Below are 27,674 nucleotides of genomic sequence, written 5' to 3'. Positions count from 1 at the left end.
GTAGGTATGTGCTGTGTGTGTGTGTGTGTGTGTGTGTGTGTGTGTGTGTGTGTGTGTGTGTGTTTAGGTATAATGCTGTGTGTGTGTGTGTGTGTGTGTGTGTGTTAGGTATAATGCTGTGTGTGTGTGTGTGTGTGTCGTTAGGTATAATGCTGTGTGTGTGTGTGTCGTTAGGTATAATGCTGTGTGAGTGTGTGTGTGTGTGTGTACCGTTAGGTATAATGCTGTCCAGAGCCACGGCGGTCTCGTAGGTCCAGCAGCGGGCCACGTTACGGATGGTATAACCTCCTCCTCCCAACATCAACAGAGGCAGGTTGAAACTCTTTATGTACTCAACACACTTAGCATGACCTGAAACACAACGCCTTAACTAATTAGACTTATTCCTCATTGTGTTGCGTTTCTCACCCATCCCCACACATGTTTTCAAATGTTCTGAGAATGAAATCTCATTTACAAAATCACTCCCACCCCTGAATTTTTTATTTTTTTTAACCTTTTACCCAGGCAAGTCAGTTAAGAACATATTCTTATTTTCAATGACGGCCTGGGAACAGTGGGTTAACTGCCTGTTCAGGGGCAGAACGACAGATTTGTACCTTGTCAGCTCGGGGGTTTGAACTCGCAACCTTCCGGTTACTAGTCCAACGCTCTAACCACTAGGCTACGCTGCCGCCCCGATGAATCAATACATGTTAGAATGACCTTGGGCAGTGATTTGAGCTTGTGAGGCATTCTGGGTAAATCTCTGAAGAGCTTTCCACACCTGGATTGTACAATTTTCAAGCTCTTGTACAGTCTTCGAGCTCTGCTGTCATCGTTGATCATTTCTCGACAGCCATTTTCAAGCGGATTTCAGTTTAAACTGTAACTAAAGCCATTCAGCAACATTCAATGTCTTGGTAAGCTATGTGTGTGTGTGTTTTAGGTTTTTGTCCTGTTGAAAAGGCACAGCGCATTCAGTAATGTGCCTTTTGCACACATTGTATATAGACTGCCCATTTTTTCTACTGTGTTATGGACTTTTAATTTTTTATTTTATTTCACTCTGTGTTTATTTAACCAGGTAGGCTAGTTGAGAACAAGTTCTCATTTGCAACTGTGACCTAAAAAGATAAAAATAGCAGTGTAACAGACAACACAGAGTTACAGCCTTATGGAGTAAACAATTAGCAAGTCAATAACACAGTAGAAAAAAATGGGCAGTCTATATACAATGTGTGCAAAAGGCATGAGGAGGTAGGCGAATAATACAATTTTGCAGATTAACACTGGAGTGATAAATGATCAGATGGGCATGTACAGGTAGAGATATTGGTGTGCAAAAGAGCAGAAAAGTAAAAAATCCAAAAACAGTATAAAAACAGTATGGGAATGAGGTAGGTGAAAAAGGGTGAGCAGGGTATTTACCTATAGACTATGTACAGCTGCAGCGATCGGTTAGCTGCTCGGATAGCTGATGTTTGAAGTTGGAGAGGGAGATAAAAGTCTCCAACTTCAGCGAGTCCTCCTTTTTTGCAATTCGTTCCAGTCACAGGCAGCAGAGTACTGGAACAAAGGCGGCCAAATGAGGTGTTGGCTTTAGGGATGATCAGTGAGATACACCTGCTGGAGCGCGTAACACGGATGGGTGTTGCCATCGTGACCAGTGAACTGAGATAAGGCGGAGCTTTACCTAGCATGGACTTGTAGATGACCTGGAGCCAGTGGGTCTGGAACGAATATGTAGTGAGGGCCAGCCGACTAGAGCATACAAGTCGCAGTGGTGGGTGGTATAAGGTGCTTTAGTGACAAAACGGATGGCACTGTGATAGACTGCATCCAGTTTGCTGAGTAGAGTGTTGGAAGCCATTTTGTAGATGACATCGAAGTCGAGGATCGGTAGGATAGTCAGTTTTACTAGGGTAACACTTGGCAGCGTGAGTGAAGGAGGCTTTGTTGCGGAATAGAAAGCCGACTCTGGATTTGATTTTTGATTGGAGATGTTTGATGTGAGTCTGGAAGGAGAGTTTGCAGTCTAGCCAGACACCTAGGTACTTATAGATGTCCACATATTCAAGGTTGGAACCATCCAGGGTGGTGATGCTAGTCGGGCATGCGGGTGCAGTCACAGCGACGGTTGAAAAGCATGCATTTGGTTTTACTCGAACACACGTTTAAGAGCAGTTGGAGGCCACGGAAGGAGTGCAGTATGGCATTGAAGCTCGTTTGGAGGTTGGATAGCACAGTGTCCAATGAGGGAGGGCCGACTTGTTAATTGTTTACTCCATGTGTAACTCTGTGTTGTTGTCTGTTCACACTGCTATGCTTTATCTTGGCCAGGTCGCAGTTGCAAATGAGAACTTGTTCTCAACTAGCCTACCTGGTTAAATAAAGGTGAAATAAATAAAAAATAAAAAAAATGTGTATTCATACCTTAACTTTTCCCACATTACAGCCTTATTACAAAATGTATTCAATCCTTGTCGTTTTTGTTGTTCTGTCAATCTACACACAATAATGACCTTCAGGCAAAATCCAAGTGGGGCTGTGTATGTGCCTTTTACCCGAGATAAATTAAAATGTCTCATAGCAAAAGGGTCTCACTACTTCATGTAAATAAGGTATCTGTTTTTTTTTTATTTTTTTTAATAAATTTGCAACATGTTTTTCTAAAAACCTGTTTTCGTTTGGTCATTATGGGGTGTCGTGTGTAGATTGACGGGGTTGTTTTAAAAAATAAAAAAAAATCCATTTTAGAATAAGACTGTAACGTAACAAAATGTGGAAAATAGTGAAGGCGTCTGAATACTTTTCCCAAAATGCACAATGTCTCCCAGCAGACAACCAGGGTTTTCCTCCAAGACGTTTGGCTGACCAACAAACGGTCGTCTAAACATCCCACGGCCGTCAGAGCCCTGAAGACAACACACACACACACACTGAAGACAGCCCTCCTTCAGGTGTGTTACCTTTGATGGTGAGGTTGAAACAGCCCAGTCTGTCTCCTGAGAGAGAGTCCTAGCAACACACACACACACTGAAGACAGCCCTCCTTCAGGTGTGTTACCTTGCAGGTTGAAACAGCCCAGTCTGTCTCCTGAGAGAGAGTCCGAGCAACACACACACACTGAAGACAGCCCTCACTGGGCTGTTTCAACCTGAGAGAGAGTCCTAGCAACACACACACACTGAAGACAGCCCTCCTTCAGGTGCGTTACCTTTGATGGTGAGGTTGAAACAGCCCAGTCTGTCTCCTGAGAGAGAGTCCTAGCAACACACACACACACACAGCCCTCCTTCAGGTGCGTTACCTTTGATGGTGAGGTTGAAACAGCCCAGTCTGTCTCCTGAGAGAGAGTCGGCTCCACACTGTAACACGACTGCACTGGGCTGGAACATCTCCATCACTTTAGCCATCACCTAGCAACACACACACACACAAAAAAAAAAGAGAGAAATGTATAGAAAGTGAGAAACACACACAAAAATATCACCTAGCAACACACACACACACGGATTACAACAACACACCAAATGAATAAGAAGATAAATGTATAAAAAGTGAGAAACACACAAAAACAAGAGGTAGAATCTATTTGACCTCTGTCAGGAACCAAAACACTGAATGCCTTGCAGCAGGAGACTCACAGGTTTGAAGATGTATTTCGTAAGACTCATCGTCGATGCCGTCTCTGAGAGGGTAGTTTACAGCGTAGTACTTCCCCTTCCCTGCTCCAATGTCCTGCACACACACACACACACACACACACACACGTTAGTGTACATACTGGAATACAAAATTACTCAAATGTAGGTTGGTCACAATGTCAGGTCTGACAATCCAACACACACACACTGAAAGGGGAGTGCAGTCACACACACTGAAAGGGGAGTGCAGTCACACACACTGAAAGGGAGTGCAGTCACACACACCGGAACACACACTGAAATGTACTTTGCTTATTTCTGATTCCCCCTATTTATTTTTTTCCCTTCTTCCACACACACACACTCACCCTCAGGTCTCCGGTACCAGGGAGGTATTCTCCCAGAGGACACACACTCACCCTCAGGTCTACGGTACCAGGGAAATATTCTCCCAGAGGACACACTCACCCTCAGGTCTACGGTACCAGGGGAAGTATTCTCCCAGAGGACACACTCAGCCTCAGGTCTCTGGTACCAGGGAAGTATTCTCCCAGAGGACACACTCACCCTCAGGTCTCTGGTACCAGGGAAGTATTCTCCCAGAGGACACACACACACTCAGGTCTCCGGTACCAGGGAAATATTCTCCCAGAGGACACACACACACTCACCCTCAGGTCTCCGGTACCAGGGAAGTATTCTCCCAGAGGACACACTCACCCTCAGGTCTCTGGTACCAGGGAAGTATTCTCCCAGAGGACACACACACCCTCAGGTCTCTGGTACCAGGGAAGTATTCTCCCAGAGGACACACACACCCTCAGGTCTCTGGTACCAGGGAAGTATTCTCCCAGAGGACACACACTCACCCTCAGGTCTCTGGTACCAGGGAAGTATTCTCCCAGAGGACACACACACTCACCCTCAGGTCTCTGGTACCAGGGAAGTATTCTCCCAGAGGACACACACTCACCCTCAGGTCTCCGGTGCCAGGGAGGTATTCTCCCAGAGGACACACACACACTCACCCTCAGGTCTCTGGTACCAGGGAAGTATTCTCCCAGAGGACACACACACACTCACCCTCAGGTCTCCGGTACCAGGAAGTATTCTCCCAGAGGACACACACACACTCACCCTCAGGTCTCGGTGCCAGGGAAATATTCTCCCAGAGGACACACACACTCACCCTCAGGTCTCCGGTGCCAGGGAAGTATTCTCCCAGAGGACACACACACTCACCCTCAGGTCTCCGGTACCAGGGAAATATTCTCCCAGAGGACACACACACACTCACCCTCAGGTCTCCGGTGCCAGGGGAAGTATTCTCCCAGAGGACACACACACTCACCCTCAGGTCTCCGGTACCAGGGAAATATTCTCCCAGAGGACACACACACACTCACCCTCAGGTCTCCGGTACCAGGGAAGTATTCTCCCAGAGGACACACACACTCACCCTCAGGTCTCCGGTACCAGGGAAGTATTCTCCCAGAGGACACACTCACCCTCAGGTCTCCGGTACCAGGGAAGTATTCTCCCAGAGGACACACTCACCCTCAGGTCTCTGGTACCAGGGAAGTATTCTCCCAGAGAAACACACACACTCACCCTCAGGTCTCCGGTGCCAGGGAAATATTCTCCCAGAGGACACACACACACTCACCCTCAGGTCTCCGGTGCCAGGGAAGTATTCTCCATACTTGTGGAAGGAGGCCGTCATGACCCGGTCTGTGGTGAAGAAAGCCTCTTCCACTCCGTCTCCATGGTGAATGTCGATGTCTATGTACAACACCCTCTGGTGGTACCTGACAGGACAGACAATATCTACGTTAGATTCTATTACCTGACAGGACAGACAACTCATTACATACAATATCTACGTTAGATTCTATTACCTGACAGGACAGACAACTCATTACAGACAATATCTACGTTAGATTCTATTACCTGACAAGACAGACAACTCATTACATACAATATCTACGTTAGATTCTATTACCTGACAGGACAGACAACTCATTACATACAATATCTACGTTAGATTCTATTACCTGACAGGACAGACAACTCATTACATACAATATCTACGTTAGATTCTATTACCTGACAGGACAGACAACTCATTACATACAATATCTACGTTAGATTCTATTACCTGACAGGACAGACAATATCTACGTTAGATTCTATTACCTGACAGGACAGACTATTCAATTAAATGAATACACCCATATCTAGGTTTCTCATCAGAGCCTGGGTGACTATTCATTTCAACAAGAGAAACACACACCATGACAAGCCAAGGACACGTCACCATACTGTTCTGTCTTTTAGAGGCTGACCGATGAATTAGGGACGATTTCAAGTTTTCACAACAAAAATCATATAATCGACCCTTTTGGATGCCAATTATATTGCACTCCACGAGGAGACTGCTGGCCGCCTGTTGCTCCACGAGGAGACTGCTGGCCGCCTGTTGCTCCACGAGGAGACTGCTGGCCGCCTGTTGCTCCACGATGAGACTGCTGGCCGCCTGTTACTCCACGATGAGACTGCTGGCCGCCTGTTACTCCACGATGAGACTGCTGGCCGCCTGTTACTCCACGATGAGACTGCTGGCCGCCTGTTACTCCACGATGAGACTGCTGGCCGCCTGTTACTCCACGAGGAGACTGCTGGCCGCCTGTTACTCCACGAGGAGACTGCTGGCCGCCTGTTACTCCCACGAGGAGACTGGCCGCCTGTTACTCCACGAGGAGACTGCTGGCCGCCTGTTACTCCACGAGGAGACTGCTGGCCGCCTGTTACTCCACGAGGAGACTGCTGGCCGCCTGTTACTCCACGAGGAGACTGCTGGCCGCCTGTTACTCCACGAGGAGACTGCTGGCCGCCTGTTACTCCACGAGGAGACTGCTGGCCGCCTGTTACTCCACGAGGAGACTGCTGGCCGCCTGTTACTCCACGAGGAGACTGCTGGCCGCCTGTTACTCCACGAGGAGACTGCTGGCCGCCTGTTACTCCACGAGGAGACTGCTGGCCGCCTGTTACTCCACGAGGAGACTGCTGGCCGCCTGTTACTCCACGAGGAGACTGCTGGCCGCCTGTTACTCCACGAGGAGACTGCTGGCCGCCTGTTACTCCACGAGGAGACTGCTGGCCGCCTGTTACTCCACGAGGAGACTGCTGGCCGCCTGTTACTCCACGAGGAGACTGCTGGCCGCCTGTTACTCCACGAGGAGACTGCTGGCCGCCTGTTACTCCACGAGGAGACTGCTGGCCGCCTGTTACTCCACGAGGAGACTGCTGGCCGCCTGTTACTCCACGAGGAGACTGCTGGCCGCCTGTTACTCCACGAGGAGACTGCTGGCCGCCTGTTACTCCACGAGGAGACTGCTGGCCGCCTGTTACCCACGAGGAGACTGCTGGCCGCCTGTTACTCCACGAGGAGACTGCTGGCCGCCTGTTACTCCACGAGGAGACTGCTGGCCGCCTGTTACTCCACGAGGAGACTGCTGGCCGCCTGTTACTCCACGAGGAGACTGCTCCACGAGGAGACTGCCGCCTGTTACTCCACGAGGAGACTGCTGGCCGCCTGTTACTCCACGAGGAGACTGCTGGCCGCCTGTTACTCCACGAGGAGACTGCTGGCCGCCTGTTACTCCACGAGGAGACTGCTGGCCGCCTGTTACTCCACGAGGAGACTGCTGGCCGCCTGTTACTCCACGAGGAGACTGCTGGCCGCCTGTTACTCCACGAGGAGACTGCTGGCCGCCTGTTACTCCACGAGGAGACTGCTGGCCGCCTGTTACTCCACGAGGAGACTGCTGGCCGCCTGTTACTCCACGAGGAGACTGCTGGCCGCCTGTTACTCCACGAGGAGACTGCTGGCCGCCTGTTACTCCACGAGGAGACTGCTGGCCGCCTGTTACTCCACGAGGAGACTGCTGGCCGCCTGTTACTCCACGAGGAGACTGCTGGCCGCCTGTTACTCCACGAGGAGACTGCTGGCCGCCTGTTACTCCACGAGGAGACTGCTGGCCGCCTGTTACTCCACGAGGAGACTGCTGGCCGCCTGTTACTCCACGAGGAGACTGCTGGCCGCCTGTTACTCCACGAGGAGACTGCTGGCCGCCTGTTACTCCACGAGGAGACTGCTGGCCGCCTGTTACTCCACGAGGAGACTGCTGGCCGCCTGTTACTCCACGAGGAGACTGCTGGCCGCCTGTTACTCCACGAGGAGACTGCTGGCCGCCTGTTACTCCACGAGGAGACTGCTGGCCGCCTGTTACTCCACGAGGAGACTGCTGGCCGCCTGTTACTCCACGAGGAGACTGCTGGCCGCCTGTTACTCCACGAGGAGACTGCTGGCCGCCTGTTACTCCACGAGGAGACTGCTGGCCGCCTGTTACTCCACGAGGAGACTGAGACTGCTGGCCGCCTGTTACTCCACGAGGAGACTGCTGGCCGCCTGTTACTCCACGAGGAGACTGCTGGCCGCCTGTTACTCCACGAGGAGACTGCTGGCCGCCTGTTACTCCACGAGGAGACTGCTGGCCGCCTGTTACTCCACGATGAGACTGCTGGCCGCCTGTTTCTCCACGATGAGACTGCTGGCCGCCTGTTTCTCCACGAGGAGACTGCTGACCGCCTGTTACTCCACGAGGAGACTGGCAAGCTGACCACCTGTTACTCCACGAGGAGACTGCGTGGCAGGCTGACCACCTGTTACATTTACATTTAAGTCATTTAGCAGACACGAGGAGACTGCGTGGCAGGCTGACCACCTGTTACTCCACGAGGAGACTGCGTGGCAGGCTGACCACCTGTTACTACACGAGGAGACTGCGTGACAGGCTGACCACCTGTTACATTTACATTTAAGTCATTTAGCAGACACGAGGAGACTGCGTGGCAGGCTGACCACCTGTTACTCCACGAGGAGACTGCGTGGCAGGCTGACCACCTGTTACTCCACGAGGAGACTGCGTGGCAGGCTGACCACCTGTTACTCCACGAGGAGACTGCGTGGCAGGCTGACCACCTGTTACTCCACGAGGAGACTGCGTGGCAGGCTGACCACCTGTTACTCCACGAGGAGACTGCGTGGCAGGCTGACCACCTGTTACTCCACGAGGAGACTGCGTGGCAGGCTGACCACCTGTTACTCCACGAGGAGACTGCGTGGCAGGCTGACCACCTGTTACTCCACGAGGAGACTGCGTGGCAGGCTGACCACCTGTTACTCCACGAGGAGACTGCGTGGCAGGCTGACCACCTGTTACTCCACGAGGAGACTGCGTGGCAGGCTGACCACCTGTTACTCCACGAGGAGACTGCGTGGCAGGCTGACCACCTGTTACTCCACGAGGAGACTGCGTGGCAGGCTGACCACCTGTTACTCCACGAGGAGACTGCGTGGCAGGCTGACCACCTGTTACTCCACGAGGAGACTGCGTGGCAGGCTGACCACCTGTTACTCCACGAGGAGACTGCGTGGCAGGCTGACCACCTGTTACTACACGAGGAGACTGCGTGGCAGGCTGACCACCTGTTACTCCACGAGGAGACTGCGTGGCAGGCTGACCACCTGTTACTACACGAGGAGACTGCGTGGCAGGCTGACCACCTGTTACTCCACGACGAGACTGCGTGGCAGGCTGACCACCTGTTACTACACGAGGAGACTGCGTGGCAGGCTGACCACCTGTTACTCCACGAGGAGACTGCGTGGCAGGCTGACCACCTGTTACTCCACGAGGAGACTGCGTGGCAGGCTGACCACCTGTTACTCCACGAGGAGACTGCGTGGCAGGCTGACCACCTGTTACTCCACGAGGAGACTGCGTGGCAGGCTGACCACCTGTTACTCCACGAGGAGACTGCGTGGCAGGCTGACCACCTGTTACTCCACGAGGAGACTGCGTGGCAGGCTGACCACCTGTTACTCCACGAGGAGACTGCGTGGCAGGCTGACCACCTGTTACTACACGAGGAGACTGCGTGGCAGGCTGACCACCTGTTACTCCACGAGGAGACTGCGTGGCAGGCTGACCACCTGTTACGTGAGGGCAGCAAGGAGCCAAGGTACGTTGCTAGCTAGCATTAAACGTATCTTGTAAAAATAAAAAATACATCTTAACATAATCACTAGTTAACCAAGTAATATCACCAACCATGTGTAGTTAACCTGCTTGTCCTGCGATGCATGTAATCAATGCGGTGCCTGTTCATTTATCATCGAATTACAGCCCACTTCAACGTCACCAAACGGGTGATGATTTAGCAAAAGCACATTAACGAAAAAAGCAGAACCGTTGCACAAATGTACCTAACCACTAACATCAATGCCTTTAAAATCAATACACAGAAGTGTATCTTTTTAAACCTGCATATTCAGTTAAAAGAAATACATGTTAACAGGCAATATTAACTAGGGAAATTGTGTCACTTCTCTTGAATTCTGTGCAAGCAGGGTCAGGGTATATGCAGCAGTTTGGGCCGTCTGGCTCGTTGCGAACGAAACGAAGACAACATGTTTCATTATTTATTTGAGACTAAATAGATTTTATTGATGTATTATATTAAGTTAAAATAAGTGTTCATTCAGTATTGTTGTAATTGTCATTATTACAAATATATATATTTTTTTAAACCTCGGTCGATTTATCGTTATCGGCTTTTTTTGGTCCGCCAATAAATCGGTATCGGATTTAATTTTATTTAGGGAGTCGGTCGACCTCTACTGTCTTTCCTCAAAAGTGAAAGAGAAGGAGAAAGACACAGACAAGAAGATGGGCCCACCGGGGTGAGGGGAGTTGGCGGGCCCACCGGGGTGAGGGGAGTTGGCGGGCCCACCGGGGTGAGGGGAGTTGGCGGGCCCACCGGGGTGAGGGGAGTTGGCGGGCCCACCGGGGTGAGGGGAGTTGGCGGGCCCACCGGGGTGAGGGGAGTTGGCGGGCCCACCGGGGTGAGGGGAGTTGGCGGGCCCACCGGGCTGAGGGAGTTGGCGGGCCCACCGGGGTGAGGGGAGTTGGCGGGCCCACCGGGGTGAGGGGAGTTGGCGGGCCCACCGGGGTGAGGGGAGTTGGCGGGCCCACCGGGGTGAGGGGAGTTGGCGGGCCCACCGGGGTGAGGGGAGTTGGCGGGCCCACCGGGGTGAGGGGAGTTGGCGGGCCCACCGGGGTGAGGGGAGTTGGCGGGCCCACCGGGGTGAGGGGAGTTGGCGGGCCCACCGGGGTGAGGGGAGTTGGCGGGCCCACCGGGTGAGGGAGTTGGCGGGCCCACCGGGGTGAGGGGAGTTGGCGGGCCCACCGGGGTGAGGGGAGTTGGCGGGCCCACCGGGGTGAGGGGAGTTGGCGGGCCCACCGGGGTGAGGGGAGTTGGCGGGCCCACCGGGGTGAGGGGAGTTGGCGGGCCCACCGGGGTGAGGGGAGTTGGCGGGCCCACCGGGGTGAGGGGAGTTGGCGGGCCCACCGGGGTGAGGGGAGTTGGCGGGCCCACCGGGGTGAGGGGAGTTGGCGGACCCACCGGGGTGAGGGGAGTTGGCAGACCCACCGGGGTGAGGGTGACCACACAGGGCTCTTACTTGAGCAGCTCCAGGATGGCGAGGACGATGTCGTTGACGTAGCAGAACCCAGAGGCCTCAGACTTCTTGGCATGATGGAGTCCTCCGGCCCAGTTGATGGCGATGTCCGTCTGCTGCTTGTTCAGCTTCACTGCCCCCGCTACACACAGAGGGAGGAGGGAAGAGTCAACATAGGAAGTGAGAGGTAGAGAGGCAAGCGAAGTCAGTGGTGGACAGTAAGGCAGATGGAGAAAGAAACTAGACTTACCGACAGAGCCTCCCGTTGAGAGCTGACAGAACTCAAACAGACCGTCAAACACTGGACAGTCCTCTCCCACATTAACTGTTAGAGAGCAGCAAGGACAAAAAGACATTCATTTGAGATGTTTGATTGAGGCCTGCAGGTTTGTTTCAATGCGTAAAGCTGTAACCTACATAACAGATGCGAGTGTGGAGAATAGACTCGACTCAGCTCAACATTCGCCCATATGAAAACACGACAAAAAAACAAGGTATTACAAGGTATGCTAAGCTATAGTTTCGGGGTGAAATATCCCTTTAAAAATGCACCCCCCCCGCCTGAACAATGCTAGGGGGTGAAACACTGTCTGCTACTCACATCTCTGCATCTGCTTGCTGTGTTCTGACATGTTGTCTGGCCGGATGGAACGCAAGAACTTGATGTAGTCGTCACTGTGGTACTTGGTCATCTCCTCTCCACTGGCCTTGTGGGGTCTCTAGGAGGTCAGAAAAGTGTGTTGCAAGGGGGATGCAATATGTAGAAAACATTCGTTACTAAAAACGTTCGCCCGATTTCACTTTAGATAATGTCTTTTTCAATAACCAAAACATACGGGGCGGTCAGAAAACTTGTAGTCCACAACTATCCAATTTAGACTTTTATAAAGTCTAGAGGACAGCTCAACTATACAGAATGTTACTTCAAACACGTGTTGAGAAAAAAAAAGTCATTTTCTGCGATGAAGAATGAGTCCAGTCCCATCAGCTTCAGTTCTATACAATATCTAAGTGATAAAATGGCCACATATTCTGTACGTCACCTTGGAAATAATGGAAGACGCAGCGTTATGAAGAGGAGCCGAGTCCCTTTGTGGAGTTAATTTACCCAGGTAATGTAACGTTACAGAATGGAGGTGTTTGTCCCGCTGATACCACAGTTGCCAAATAAATCAATACGGAAGCACACATTTACCGATAGAGACATTTTGTTTTTTTGGGGGGGGGTTGACATCCATTTTGAAAAAGTTCATTCATATTTGAGTTGTCGTTTGTTCGATATTTACAGACGTGACCCAATGGTTCAGTTCTTTACGTGCAGCTGCCATGCTCAGTGGAAACGTTATTATTACTATCCCTTGCTTGCGTCTAGCAAGTCAACTAGCTACACAGTTAACCTCTGCAGCCAGAATAACAGCCCCAAAAATAACATGTCTCTGCAAAAACAAATAAATGCTAGCTACGCTTTCTTCCCCCATCGTTGGACCTACGTTGACTACATTTACATTTACATTTAAGTCATTTAGCAGACGCTCTTATCCAGAGCGACTATGCATCTCATTTCAGTTCGTGTGGTTTAGCTTTCTGTACATTTGTATCAAGTACTGTCTGCATTTGTATGAGCATACTGCCTCATGATTGCAAGATGTCCCGATAGCTTTTCCAACTGTCCCGTTATCTGGCTATAAATGGCCAATTTAGAATGCCATTCTCGCCAATCAGAAACAATTATTCAACAGTGCAGTAGAAAACATTTATTTATACCATAAATATCAAACTAATCTATCGAAGAAAAAAATAATATCTATACATAAGCCCACTGTGGCTTGTTGTACTCACGTAGATCTCCATCTTCCTGTACAGTCCATAGTTGAGCAGCAGGTTGTGGGTCATACGGATCCTGTGGGGTTTCATGGGATGACCCTGACCATAGTAATAATTACCCACGTCGCCTGGGGGAAAGAAACAAAGAGTTTTAGACTAAACTAGTGAAACAACAAACCATATGTCCTTCCCCTAACCCAGATGTAGGGTAACTCTGGGCTTTACATTTTAGTCATTTAGCAGACCCTCTTATCCAGAACGATTTACACGAGCAATTAGGATTAAGTGCCTTGCTCAATGACACATCGGCATGCATATATATATATATATATATATATATATATATATATATATATATATATATAAAATTCATCTAGTCGGTTCTGGGATTCGAACCAGCGACCATCCGGTTACTGTCCCAGCGCTCTTAACCGCTTGGCTTCCTGCCGCTTTGAGCAGCACTATCAAACATACAGTCTGGTAACTGCACAGCACGAAACAACATACCTATCTATACTAGTTTTATTTTAAAGACGAATCAAATGATCAGCCTCTGCAAAGAGGTCTAAGTCTTCATAGCGCAGATACAACAACCTCCCTCCAGCACAATTCACTACTAACCCACAAAAGTTGTCTTATCAAAACACCGCTAGCCACGTTTAACTGACAAACCCCACTTTACTAAAACGTATGTAGCGAAATATCAAGAGGTTATTCGTGATTCAAAGATACTTATTAGTAACACTAAAACCATTTTCTGGCTATTTAACGTTAGCTAGTTGTGCATGCTCACTCAGTCATAAGCCTACTATAACGTTAGCTAGCCAAGTTGCCACAAATTAATATACTCAATTTACTAGTTAGCTAGAGATTGGCAATTCATTTGATTGCAACATTACAAAATAATGAGGGGGGGAATAAAAACGACTCTCAAGTTGCTTTGGCAAGCTAACTAAAAGTCTTCTTCCTAACTAGCTAATGATGGTAAGCTAACCACTCGGTAGCTAGTTAGCTGCTAACTCGCCTTACGGCACTTCTCTCAAGAGGGGACATAAAAGGCCTTTCGACCACCGAATCCTCTCCGATACAACAAATAATACTACGGAAAAACCAACGAGATACAATAACATCAAATCTTACCGTCGTAATAATAGCAAACTTTCTTCTTTGTTCCTCCTGCGGACGACAGCGCCATTTTACTCCACAATTAGTAACCGCACGGTTCTTTGTGTCCACGCCGGGGATTTTTTTCCACTGTCGTCTCGTCCAATCACCGAAGTCTGCTCTGCTCGAAGGCGTTGTTGCGAAGGATGCACTCTTTCTGTTTGCATGGTGCCACCCAAAGATGTTCTAGTCATCTATCTGTGGTGCCACCCAAAGATGTTCTAGTCATCTATCTGTGGTGCCACCCAAAGATGTTCGAGTCATCTATCTGTGGTGCCACCCAAAGATGTTCTACTCATCTATCTGTGGTGCCACCCAAAGATGTTCTAGTCATCTATCTGTGGTGCCACCCAAAGATGTTCTAGTCATCTATCTGTGGTGCCACCCAAAGATGTTCTAGTCATCTATCTGTGGTGCCACCCAAAGATGTTCTAGTCATCTATCTGGGGTGCCACCCAAAGATGTTCTAGTCATCTATCTGTGGTGCCACCCAAAGATGTTCTAGTCATCTATCTGTGGTGCCACCCAAAGATGTTCTAGTCATCTATCTGTGGTGCCACCCAAAGATGTTCTAGTCATCTATCTGTGGTGCCACCCAAAGATGTTCTAGTCATCTATCTGTGGTGCCACCCAAAGATGTTCTAGTCATCTATCTGTGGTGCCACCCAAAGATGTTCTAGTCATCTATCTGTGGTGCCACCCAAAGATGTTCTAGTCATCTATCTGTGGTGCCACCCAAAGATGTTCTAGTCATCTATCTGGGGTGCCACCCAAAGATGTTCTAGTCATCTATCTGTGGTGCCACCCAAAGATGTTCTAGTCATCTATCTGTGGTGCCACCCAAAGATGTTCTAGTCATCTATCTGTGGTGCCACCCAAAGATGTTCTAGTCATCTATCTGTGGTGCCACCCAAAGATATTCTAGTCATCTATCTGTGGTGCCACCCAAAGATGTTCTAGTCATCTATCTGTGGTGCCACCCAAAGATATTCTAGTCATCTATCTGTGGTGCCACCCAAAGATGTTCTCGTCATCTATCTGGGGTGCCACCCAAAGATGTTCTACTCATCTATCTGTGGTGCCACCCAAAGATGTTCTAGTCATCTATCTGTGGTGCACCGGTCTGTGGTGTCAGTTATGTGCTGCTAACAACCCCCCACTCCCCCAAGTGTACATTGAATAAATAAACCCTCATATATTCCTCCTATTGCCGTATGATGAACGCCAACGTTGCCACCTAACACTGCAACACTAATGATATTGCACATAAATCGGCACATTCCTGTACTTTGATCTTGCACATTAATAGTTTTTTTTCTCATTGAGCTGGATGGATACTGAAGTACATAGTCAAAAATATGATGAAAGGGATGATGATGATGACAGCCTACTATATACTGTATATAGTAAGTCGTTTTCATACATCATTTTCAATAGTTCAGCTGTTAGCCACCAGATGGTGCCATTGTACTACAATAAGCAATCTGCTCCGTGTTACATGTGTGTTACTTATCAAAATCTGCTCACAGAGTTGTTGGCTATAGGCCTACTATCTCTGGCACTGATGGTCACTCTGCAGCATTGTCCTTGTCCTTCTGGAGGGTTCTCCCATCTCTGCAGCACTCTACCAATCAGGTCTTTATGGTAGAGTGGCCAGGCGGCAACCACTCCTCAGTAAAAGGCACACATGTTGCCAAAAGGCACCTAAAGACTCTCAGACCATGAGAAACAAGATTCTCTGGTCTGATGAAACCAAGATTGAAACTTTGGCCTGAATGCCAAGCGTCATGTCTGGAGATACCTGGCACCATCCCTACGGTGAAGCATGGTGGTGGCAGCATCATGCTGTGGGGATGTTTTTCACAGGCATGGACTGGGAGATTAGTCACGATCAAGGGAAAAAATAACTGAGCAAAGCACAGAGAGAACCTTGATGAAAACCTGCTCCAGAGCGGTCAGGACCTCAGACTGGGACAAAGGTTCACCTTCCAACAGGACAACGACCCTAAGCACACAGCCAAGACAATGCAGGAGTGGCTTCGGGACAAGTCTCTGAATGTCCTTGAGTGGCCCAGTCAGAGCCCGGACTTTAACCCGATCGAACATCTCTGGCGAGTCCTGAAAATAGCTGTGCAGCGACGCTCTACATCCAACCTGACAGAGCTTGAAAGGATCTGCAGAGAAAAATGGGAGAAACTCCCCAAATACAGGTGTGCCAAGTATCATACCCAAGAAGACTAGAGGCTGGAATCTCTGCCAAAGGTGCTTTAACAAAGTACTGAGTAAAGGGTCTGAATACTCATTTGTGCTCGCTAGTGTCTCTGTGAAAGGCCCGCATAATAGAGACGGATAGGTTCACAGCTCTGGGGCTGAATCAGCCAATCAGAGCCAGCTTTCTGTCTGGAGGTGGGTGGAGCTGCAGTGTATTTACACCGTCCAAAGGGCATATATGGCCGTGTCACTCTTCACTATAGGCGAACAATCCAAAAGGCTTCAGTTGACTCTTAAAACCTGTTAGAGGTTACTCTTCCTGAAGTGATTCAGTAACACACAGCCACACACACACACATGGTCATGGCTGTTACGGAGCTCAGGCCTTCCTCCCCTTTCAAACAAACAAATCCTTTGTGAATGGGAGAACACTCATTGAAGTTATGAAGGACATGATCTTTCATTGAGCAGAAGAGACCGAAACCCCTGAATATGATAAATGTGTTCATTTCTACCAATTCTATTTCTTCTGCATGTACTTCAATGATTTGTGGAGGGCAGAGAGAGAGAGGTAACTGGTTACAAAGACATAGTTGAGATCTGTAAGTCTCTCCCAAAGCTGCTGGGGCCCGGTGAAGAGAATACTGTTCCTCTGACAGTTTGACTGTGCATTAGCTTGTGGGCGGGAGATGACTGAAAACCTGCAGTACAAGGTAAAGAGAGACCCTGAGCGCTGCAGACACACCGAGAGGAAGGTGTAAAAGAGTTGACAAACTCATGATTGGTCCAGTTCAATGATCTGCTTCTAAAGTATCACACCCAACTCCAAGGGAAGCTGGGAAGAGCTCTGGTGTCTGTGAGGTCAGGAGAGGAGGATGAGGAGGCACTGAGAGTAGCCCTAAATTATCATTCTCTGACCCTTTTCAGTGCTGGTGCAACTAGGCAACGGCTGAGATAAAGTTACTGTCATCGAGTCACAATGAAATCAAAGGGCTAATGATATCTATGCATAGTCACTATCTACAAGTCTCTGCTAGGTAAAGCCCCGCCTTATCTCAGCCCAGGTTAAGGGCATGCAAGTAAGCATTTCATTGTAAGGTCTACCTACACCTGTTGTATTCGGCGCATGTGACAAATACAATTTGATTCGATTTGATCACATTCATAGGACAATGTTCGAGATATCAGTGACCCAATGACAGAGCATTTCACTCTAAAACCACTAACTTAGCCCTGACGCAGACAAACACACAGACCAGGTCTGGTTCAACCTACCAGACCGGGCCTGGTTCAACCTACCAGACCGGGCCTGGTTCAACCTACCAGACCGGGCCTGGTTCAACCTACCAGACCGGGCCTGGTTCAACCTACCAGACCGGGCCTGGTTCAACCTACCAGACCGAGCCTGGTTCAACCTACCAGACCGGGCCTGGTTCAACCTACCAGACCGGGCCTGGTTCAACCTACCAGACCGGGCCTGGTTCAACCTACCAGACCGAGCCTGGTTCAACCTACCAGACCGGGCCTGGTTCAACCTACCAGACCGGGCCTGGTTCAACCTACCAGACCGGGCCTGGTTCAACCTACCAGACCGGGCCTGGTTCAACCTACCAGACCGGGCCTGGTTCAACCTACCAGACCGGGCCTGGTTCAACCTACCAGACCGAGCCTGGTTCAACCTACCAGACCGCGCCTGGTTCAACCTACCAGACCGGGCCTGGTTCAACCTACCAGACCGGGCCTGGTTCAACCTACCAGACCGGGCCTGGTTCAACCTACCAGACCGGGCCTGGTTCAACCTACCAGACCGGGCCTGGTTCAACCTACCAGACCGGGCCTGGTTCAACCTACCAGACCGGGCCTGGTTCAACCTACCAGACCGGGCCTGGTTCAACCTACCAGACCGGGCCCGGTTCAACCTACCAGACCGGGCCCGGTTCAACCTACCAGACCGGGCCCGGTTCAACCTACCAGACCGGGCCCGGTTCAACCTACCAGACCGGGCCCGGTTCAACCTACCAGACCGGGCCCGGTTCAACCTACCAGACCGGGCCCGGTTCAACCTACCAGACCGGGCCCGGTTCAACCTACCAGACCGGGCCTGGTTCAACCTACCAGACCGGGCCTTACCCATGCACCTTCAAGGACAGTCAGCCCCGATTCAGAACCAAGGAGAACAGGAAGAGATTCACTAAGGCTCTCAGTGCATTTGTGGATTTTAAGAAGACGAATGAGTCACTCAAGTTCACCAATGCAGATGATTCCACACCTGGAAGCTCCATCCATCTCTACCAGAGGGGCAAGTTAGTGAACTCGGACTATGAGCCGCCTGCAAATCCCAACCCTACTCTGGTAACAGACACGCAGCAGAGCTGTGTGACTCTGAGTATACCACCGTCAAAGACTGGACACGCTGACCGTTTCAGACTGTTGTTCAGACCTGCCAGAGTTGGCCTGTTCTTTCCCTGTAAGGAGAAGGGGAGATGCATGGAGACCAGAGATAATGTGGAAGTGTGTGTTACATCAGGCCTAGAGAGACATGCAGTACCAGATCAGCCAGAGAGTAGTAGACCAGGAAGGAGTCAGTATGGGCTATAGTAGTACACACTGGGCTATAGTAGTACACACAGGGCTATAGTAGTACACACTGGGCTATAGTAGTACACACGGGGCTATAGTAGTACACACTGGACTATAGTAGTACACACGGGGCTATAGTAGTACACACTGGGCTATAGTAGTACACACTGGGCTATAGTAGTACACACTGGACTATAGTAGTACACACTGGAATATAGTAGTACACACTGGAATATAGTAGTACACACTGGGCTATAGTAGTACACTAGTAGTATGCTACCTAACTACTTCATTCACAGTAGTAAGCTATCTAATGACCTCAATCACAGTAGTAAGCAACCTAACGACCTCAATGACAGTAGTAAGCTACCTAATGACCTCAATCACAGTAGTAAGCTAGTACCTAACAACCTCAATCATAGTAGTAAGCTACCTAATGACCTCATCCACAGTAGTAAGCAACCTAACGACCTCAATGACAGTAGTAAACTACCTAATGACCTCAATCACAGTAGTAAGCTAGTACCTAACAACCTCAATCATAGTAGTAAGCTACCTAATGACCTCATCCACAGTAGTAAGCTACCTAATGACCTCAATCACAGTAGTAAAACTACCTAACGACCTCAATCACAGTAGTAAGCTACCTAATGACCTCAATCACAGTAGTAAGCTACCTAACGACCTCAATCACAGTAGTATGCTACCTAACGACCTCAATCACAGTCGTAAGCTACCTAATGACCTCAATCACAGTAGTAAGCTACCTAATGACCTCAATCACAGTAGTAAGCTAGTACCTAACAACCTCAATCATAGTAGTAAGCTACCTAATGACCTCATCCACAGTAGTAAGCAACCTAACGACCTCAATGACAGTAGTAAACTACCTAATGACCTCAATCACAGTAGTAAGCTAGTACCTAACAACCTCAATCATAGTAGTAAGCTACCTAATGACCTCATCCACAGTAGTAAGCTACCTAATGACCTCAATCACAGTAGTAAACTACCTAACGACCTCAATCACAGTAGTAAGCTACCTAACGACCTCAATCACAGTAGTAAGCTACCTAATGACCTCAATCACAGTCGTAAGCTACCTAATGACCTCAATCACAGTAGTAAGCTACCTAACGACCTCATCCACAGTCGTAAGCTACCTAACGACCTCAATCACAGTAGTAAGCTACCTAACGACCTCAATCACAGTAGTAAGCTACCTAACGACCTCAATCACAGTCGTAAGCTACCTGATGACCTCAATCACAGTAGTAAGCTACCTAACGACCTCAATCACAGTAGTAAGCTACCTAATGACCTCAATCACAGTAGTAAACTACCTAACGACCTCAATCACAGTAGTAAGCTACCCAATGACATCAATCACAGTAGTAAGCTACCTAACGACCTCAATCACAGTAGTATGCTACCTAACAACCTCATTCACAGTAGTAAGCTACCTAATGACCTCATCCACAGTAGTAAGCAACCTAACGACCTCAATCACAGTAGTAAGCTACCTAACGACCTCATTTACAGTAGTAAGCTACCTAACGACCTCATTCACAGTTGTAAGCTAGTACCTAACGACCTCAATCACAGTAGTAAGCTACCTAACGACCTCAATCACAGTAGTAAGCTACCTAATGACCTCAATCACAGTCGTAAGCTACCTAATGACCTCAATCACAGTAGTAAGCAACCTAACGACCTCAATCACAGTAGTAAACTACCTAACGACCTCAATCACAGTAGTAAGCTACCTAATGACCTCAATCACAGTAGTAAACTACCTAACGACCTCAATCACAGTAGTAAGCTACCTAACGACCTCAATCACAGTAGTAAACTACCTAACGACCTCAATCACAGTAGTAAGCTACCTAACGACCTCAATCACAGTAGTAAGCTACCTAACGACCTCATTTACAGTAGTAAGCTACCTAACGACCTCATTCACAGTTGTAAGCTAGTACCTAACGACCTCAATCGCAGTAGTAAGCTACCTAACGACCTCAATCACAGTAGTAAGCTACCTAACAACCTCAATCACAGTAGTAAGCTACCTAACGACCTCATTCACAGTTGTAAGCTACCTAATGACCTCAATCACAGTTGTAAGCTACCTAATGACCTCAATCACAGTAGTAAGCTACCTAACGACCTCGATCACAGTAGTAAGCTACCTAACGACCTCAATCACAGTAGTAAGCTACCTAACGACCTCAATCACAGTAGTAAACTACCTAACGACCTCGATCACAGTAGTAAGCTACCTAACGACCTCGATCACAGTAGTAAGCTACCTAACGACCTCAATCACAGTAGTAAGCTACCTAACGACCTCAATCACAGTAGTAAACTACCTAACGACCTCGATCACAGTAGTAAGCTACCTAACGACCTCGATCACAGTAGTAAGCTACCTAACGACCTCAATCACAGTAGTAAGCTACCTAACGACCTCAATCACAGTAGTAAACTACCTAATGACCTCAATCACAGTAGTAAGCTACCTAACGACCTCAATCACAGTAGTAAGCTACCTAACGACCTCAATCACAGTAGTAAACTACCTAACGACCTCAATCACAGTAGTAAACTACCTAATGACCTCAATCACATATTGTCCGTCCAGTGATTATATCAACATGCGTTGTGAGTTCAACAAATGCCTCTGAAATCTGTGACAAATGCCTGAACCATACCAAAATGTGAGGCTACATCCGTGTTTGAATAATGAATCGTTGTTTGAAGGCTGTGAGGACTAAAAGGAACTCTGCTCTGAACTCATCATGTCAAGCATGTGAACTAGGTCAGTGGGTCTCAAATGGCGTCCTATTGCCCATAGGACTCTGTCCAAAGTAGTGCCCTACGTAGGGAATAGAGTACCATTTGGGATGCATGCTCTCACTCTTACAACCAACCCTGATCAGGATCAACGATTTATAGCTCAATTTGAATTGAATGAACTTTATTTTAGGTAAAAAATAAACAATGTTGAGAAGTTATTTCTTAAATGGGTTAAATGTTAAAGATTTAAGGAAGCCCTTAATTATGACTTCTTGAGAGGTGCTGTCACTACAGGGGCTACAGAGGTCACGGGGATAATGTTGGGTTGCAACCAAAGGTCGGTCATTGGCTGTCTTCCAATTCTCAGCAGGGTAGCCTAGTGGTTAGAGTAACCGGAAGGTTGCAAGTTCAAACCCCCGAGCTGACAAGGTACAAATCTGTCGTTCAGCCCCTGAACAGGCAGTTAACCCACTGTTCCCCGTTAGGCCGTCATTGAAAATAAGAATTTGTTCTTAACTGACTTGCCTGGTTAAATAAAGGTAAAATAAAATTAAAATAAATCTCCGGAAGTGTGAGCTTGTTCTTAAAAATCTAAAAATATTGGATTGATGGAGGGGCTAGTGGGAGTTTTCAACCCTGTTTCTTATACCTATCATTACCTTTCAACTCAGTGAAGGGAACAGTGCACTTTGGGGTGGAGAGATCATGGTACAATCTCTATTGTTTCCTTGACTCCTCGCATCCTCAAAACCTATTGGAGGTCAGATGGTAGGCACCTCTTAACTCATCCGATTGGTTTTGAGGAGGCAATGAGCCAAGGAAACTCAATTGAGATTCCTAGAATATAGCATCACAGGTGGAACCGTGGGGTGTGCATCTCAGTCAGCAGTAGTCCCTCCACTCTGTCAGGGCTTACCGATACTTAGTAGCCGTTGTCCAAAATTATGACAAATTAGGTATTGTCCACTCGTTGTCACATTTGTGAATATCTGTGTATGATATGGTTGGTAGTGGGGGACACACACCAGTGGTTTACTGCTATGTGTGATCGATGACACATGTAATTGGTCAGGTTTTTCAAGAATGTGAGGTTCTCTCTCTGCTGGATAATAGTATTTGGATTGTAGACTAGGACAAGTCTGAAACACACCAATGTGCTCTTATAAGAATCACATTCCTAAACGTATTGATTTGTTAGAATTGGGAAGCACCTAGTAGCTAGAGGAATGTTTCTGTACCACTATAAAACAAGTTGTTTTCCTCATTGTATTACAAATCATCGTTCCCACCTAAAAAATATCTCCGTACAAAAAAGGTTTTTGGTAACCAACATTTATTTACCATTGTCAACTTTACAATAAAACCATAACATCTGTCAACATTAGCTAAATAAAGAACAGTATAAGTCCCGATGTATTTACAGAGACATTAAAGTAGAGTCAGGCTTACACACACCAGACAGATGAACAATTCCTCTTGCTTCCTTTTAAAACTGCAACACTGAACATATCAAACTCAAGCGTGTTTTTTTTTATTTTTATTTTTTTTATTACCCCCACTAAGATAAAAATCTAAAGTTGCAAAACACAGCTTCTCTGAATCTTTAAAATTGTTCTCTAAAAGGTACACCACAAAATACTTCAAATTTGGGGTGAAAATATAGGAATGTAGAAAGTTGGCAAAGTCTCTCTTTTTCTTTTTTTCAATTTCTGATTTCTTCTTCTTCTTGTTTTTTTTCTTCTTCTTCTTCTTCTTGTTTTTTTTCTTCTTCTTCTTCTTGTTTTTCTTCTTCTTCTTCTAAAAATGGATGAATAGTCATTTCATGTGGTGTTCGGGTTGGTGTCCTGTCCTGTCCAGTTCATTCCTACACGTGGACGCATCCTATTCTTGGGTCGGGTGTTTTTAGGGAAAAGACGGGTCAACTCGACTCCCATCCACAACTGTGTTCCACTTTGCGGTCCAAGAAATCCCATTGTTCCCATAGCAACCAGCACATAATACCACCAGGTTTGACCCTGTCTCGCCGTAACCAGGGAAGTGAACTAGTGGATCTAGTCTTGTCATCTTGTTACCGTGACAAAAGTGACACAATGGAGTCTCACATAAATGTGTATATATTTACATATACATATATCCATACATATGTATACATATAGACATATATATAGAAATATATATTTATAACTATTTTCTCTCTCTCTCTCTCTTGAAAAACAGTTCACCCAGTCCTTTGTTGTCGGTAAAGATACAATCACTCTGCATTCTGTTGGGAGGGGGCTACTGCCGCGGGGGTCGAGCTGGTCTCCTCTGTTGGTTTGGTGGGCTCTGGGGCAGGTGCAGCCGCCTCCTTTACCTCCTCCTTAGGTGCCTCCTCTGCTTTAACCTGCGCCTCCTCGGCCTTAGGGGCATCTGCAGCAGCCGCCACAACCTCCTCCTCCTCTGCTTTCTTCTCCTCCGTAGCCACAGCGGCTCCGTTCTCTGCGGGTTTCTCCTCAGCGGAAGCGGCCGCCTCCTCTTCCTCCTTCACCTCCTCCTTCTTGGTCTTCTTCAGTTTCAGGCCCTTGAAGTTGAACGATTTCTTCAGGAAGAAATGTTTCTTCTTCTTGGAGATATCCTTGGCAGCGGCCTCACCTTCTGGTTTGGCGGCCTCACCATCGGGCGCTGGCTCGATGGCGTCCCCTCCAGCACCCACTTCAGGCTCCTTGGCGTCGGCAGAACCATTTGGAGCGACCGTGTCTGTGGCATCCCCATTGGACTTGACATGGCCGTTCTCCTAGAAGAGGGAAAGAATTAAGGAACTAAATAAGATATATGGGTTCTAAAAAATATATATAGAATTCAATCAATAAAGAAAATGAAATTTACACTGTAAACAACAACAAATAAAAACAACCATCAGAACATTTAGATTTATAACGATGTTTCGACACGTCGTGCTCATCAATAAACCAGGATGTCGCTCAAAAGGCGACGCCTTGTAGTGCAACCAGAGAACGACAGGCGGCGACAGTGACACGCAGACCTAAACATGTGGTCCCACTAGACACCACACAGACCGAGGCATCTCTCTCAACAAAGACTTGAACCAATCGATGAAAATGGGGAGAAAAAAAAAATGAAAAATTGTAGTAAATACTGCCAATGAACCCGATGACCCATTGACAAAATACTGATTGTACTGTAATTCTGTGAGGTGAAAAAGCGATTTTTATTGTCGATTGTGTATGTTTATCTATAAAATAACGTTTACAAGTCACTGATCGAGACAATGTCTAGACTCGCCGGTTCCGAGGGGGGCTGCATAAATTAAACTGACAACTGCTGAAACCCTCCTTTTCATTCCTTAATTCACCAATTGGCTCTCTCATATTTTATGCATGAAGGGTAGCTTGCCTACGTGCACCCTTGCCTTTCCAAACCCCCTGCTCCTCATGGCATGTTGATATGAAACGGTATCAGATACACGGGCTTGGGAAGGGAAGGGACACGAGTTAGCTATCACGGCTTTCTGAAACCTGGATTAGCAAACTACTATACCGGTGGTCCCTGTTCTCGGTCCAAAACACAAATACCTCATTAGCTATCTAACTTGTTGTGTTTTAAAAAAAAAAGACATATATATGTGTATATTTTCAAACAGCAGATCGTGGCATTAGCAGTAATACGTTTTGGGATTTGATCCTCCCGCGTCTGGATGAAGTGTCCGTAGTTGTTCATCACTGGACACCATGTTAGTTTAGCAAATCAACCAACTAGTTCCCTTATTTATCACTCTGACTGAACCAAGATGCACATTTACCCCCCCCCCAAAAAAAAAAATATATATATCTAAACAGACAAACCTCACCTTCAAAATGAATTGCAACTTAATAATAAAAACACAACATCCTTGTTTTTGTTTTTTTAAAGATACTTTGGAGTGAGTTCGGTGAAGGGTGTACGGTGTGGTCCGGGGATGAGAGAGCGGTTAACATACCTGTCCATTCGGTTTGACGGTGGCGGCATCCGCAGCATTCGCCTCCACAGCTACCCCTCCCTTGGACGCTTGGGAACCCATCGTTATTCGGTGTTTTTCAAAGAGAATTAAACCAACAACTAAATGTTTCTCTCAATTTAATCCAGCTCCCGGGCAGTAGTATGGATCCAATGACAAAATGTGATTTTTTTTGTGTGTGTGTGGGGGGTGGGGGGGGTGGTCCTTGCTAGTTTCCTTGGCGTTTTCTCCGGAGTTGAACCTCTCACTCCAGTAGTAATATACCCACTAGATTCGACTCTGATTGAACGCAGAGCTTGAAGACGGACCAAGGTACCACCCACATGGGCGTGGTCACACGACTAGATATCCAATCAACAGCAGTTTAGGAGTTTTCTCCGCTCTTTTCAGAAGACCCCCCCACCCCCCCAAAAAATCTGGTCTTCACTAGTTACCACAGCCACAAAGTAATTTATCTTCATAAAATCAGATTTTAAACCTAACCCTGACATTAACCCTAAGCACACTGCTAACGTTATTCCTAACCTTAAATTAAGACCAAAAGCTATTTTTTTTTTCATACATTTTTTAAATTAAGAAATAGACCATTTTGACTTTGTGTTTGTGGTAAATAGTGACAACCAACACAACACACTCTCTCGCTCATCATATTCCGCAATTGGACAGGCTTGAGCTACTGAATGGCGATAATTGTTAATGTTGGAAAGTTTAACTCGATAATACTAACCATTTTAACCATGAAACCAGTTTAAAGTGTTGTGTAGAAAAGTGTCAAAGTAAGTTTTAGTCGCGCGCATTTCTTTTTGAACTAGTCGTTAAATGTCTTGCCACTTTGCCGAATAGATCGAACGACTTGACTACCGTGACATCTCACCGGGTTTGTTTGTTACCCTCAGCTTTGTTAACAACAACAACAACAACAACAACAACAACATATCACCACAACAACATGTCAACGTGACCAACACGCACATTCCAACCGTTTATCCACACAAACATACACTCTACAGCTGTTTAGACAACGTATATATTCAGCCCATATATCCAAGACATCCACTTGCAATCACCTTTTAAAGATCACATGCTTAATGCACATGTTTTAATAATAGCACCGAATTCAATTGTAGTGCTGATGTCACATGGGTATTCAATGGAAAGCACAACCATATCAATATCTATTTGCTGATTAACATTGACCAGTGTAATCCATCAGCCACATGCCTGCCTGATGTGGCAGCCTATGGAGTATGTGGTACGTGATTCAATCCCTGCTCCTGGTCGTCTCACCTATAGATAGTAGGTTATTTTACATTATGGCAGCATTTTTCATGCAAGACTCATTCTGAAGAGAGAATAAGAAGAGCAGAGAGGTAGCTTGACGCCCCCCCCCCCATGACATAAAGTCTCCACAGTCTGGCTGTAGAATGAGTGGCATGCCAGGTCCCTACTGCAAATGAGTAATTTCTCACATTTGTTTCAGAGAATGGGCTGAGCAGGCAGAAACACCATCAGGGTTAAATATTGATAGCTGGAGCGCTGTATGTGTGCCAGGTGAGGTTTGAGAGGAGAGGAGGAGAAGGAGAACTATGATTTCTATTAGTAACTAGTAATAACTACCTGTAGTATTGGAAATGAAACTGCAGATGTCTCTCTGTTCCTGTACCTTGTGTAGCTCGATTCTCTGCGGAGGTGTTTTTTTGTGGTGGTGATGATGAGGATGATGAAGAGGATTGGCATCACGGGACATAATATTGTCATCACTGTGTCAGGCCCAGTGTGTGTGTGTGTGTTTGTGTGTATGTGTGTGTGTGTGTTTGTGTGTATGTGAAAGGGCAGCTTTGTCATGGGACCACAGTGTATGTCAGGGGGTGGAAGGCACAGAAATGCAAT

At 47.6% G+C, this 27,674-nt stretch overlaps 1 protein-coding gene and 1 pseudogene across 1 annotated transcript; both read right to left on the bottom strand.

Moving 5' to 3' along the window:
• The window catches only part of LOC118399082 (probable histone deacetylase 1-B), a 19,234-nt pseudogene extending 4,894 nt beyond the window's left edge, over positions 1–14,340 (bottom strand).
• An 8,766-nt stretch (positions 14,341–23,106) lies between these two features.
• Positions 23,107–26,061, bottom strand: marcksl1b (MARCKS-like 1b). Its single transcript, XM_035795933.2, has 2 exons — positions 25,767–26,061; positions 23,107–24,563 (listed from the first exon to the last, which is right to left on the bottom strand). Exons 1-2 carry the CDS (start codon positions 25,845–25,847, stop codon positions 24,042–24,044), a joined length of 603 nt encoding a protein of 200 aa, XP_035651826.1. The 5' UTR covers positions 25,848–26,061; the 3' UTR covers positions 23,107–24,041.
• Positions 26,062–27,674: the final 1,613 nt, after the last annotated feature.

Source organism: Oncorhynchus keta, chromosome 20 (genome assembly GCF_023373465.1).
Source record: "Oncorhynchus keta strain PuntledgeMale-10-30-2019 chromosome 20, Oket_V2, whole genome shotgun sequence".
NCBI classification, from domain to species: Eukaryota; Metazoa; Chordata; class Actinopteri; order Salmoniformes; family Salmonidae; genus Oncorhynchus; species Oncorhynchus keta.
The sequence above is the reverse complement of the archived record's forward strand: the minus strand, read 5'-3'. Positions and strand labels throughout refer to the sequence as shown.

Coding starts and splice junctions, on each gene's coding strand:
- marcksl1b (XM_035795933.2), bottom strand. CDS start 25,847: ATGGGTTCCCAAGCGTCCAAGGGAGGGGTAGCTGTGGAGGCGAATGCT. Junction 24,564..25,766: donor CCGTCAAACCGAATGGACAG/GTATGTTAACCG, acceptor TCCCTCTTCTAG/GAGAACGGCCATGTCAAGTC.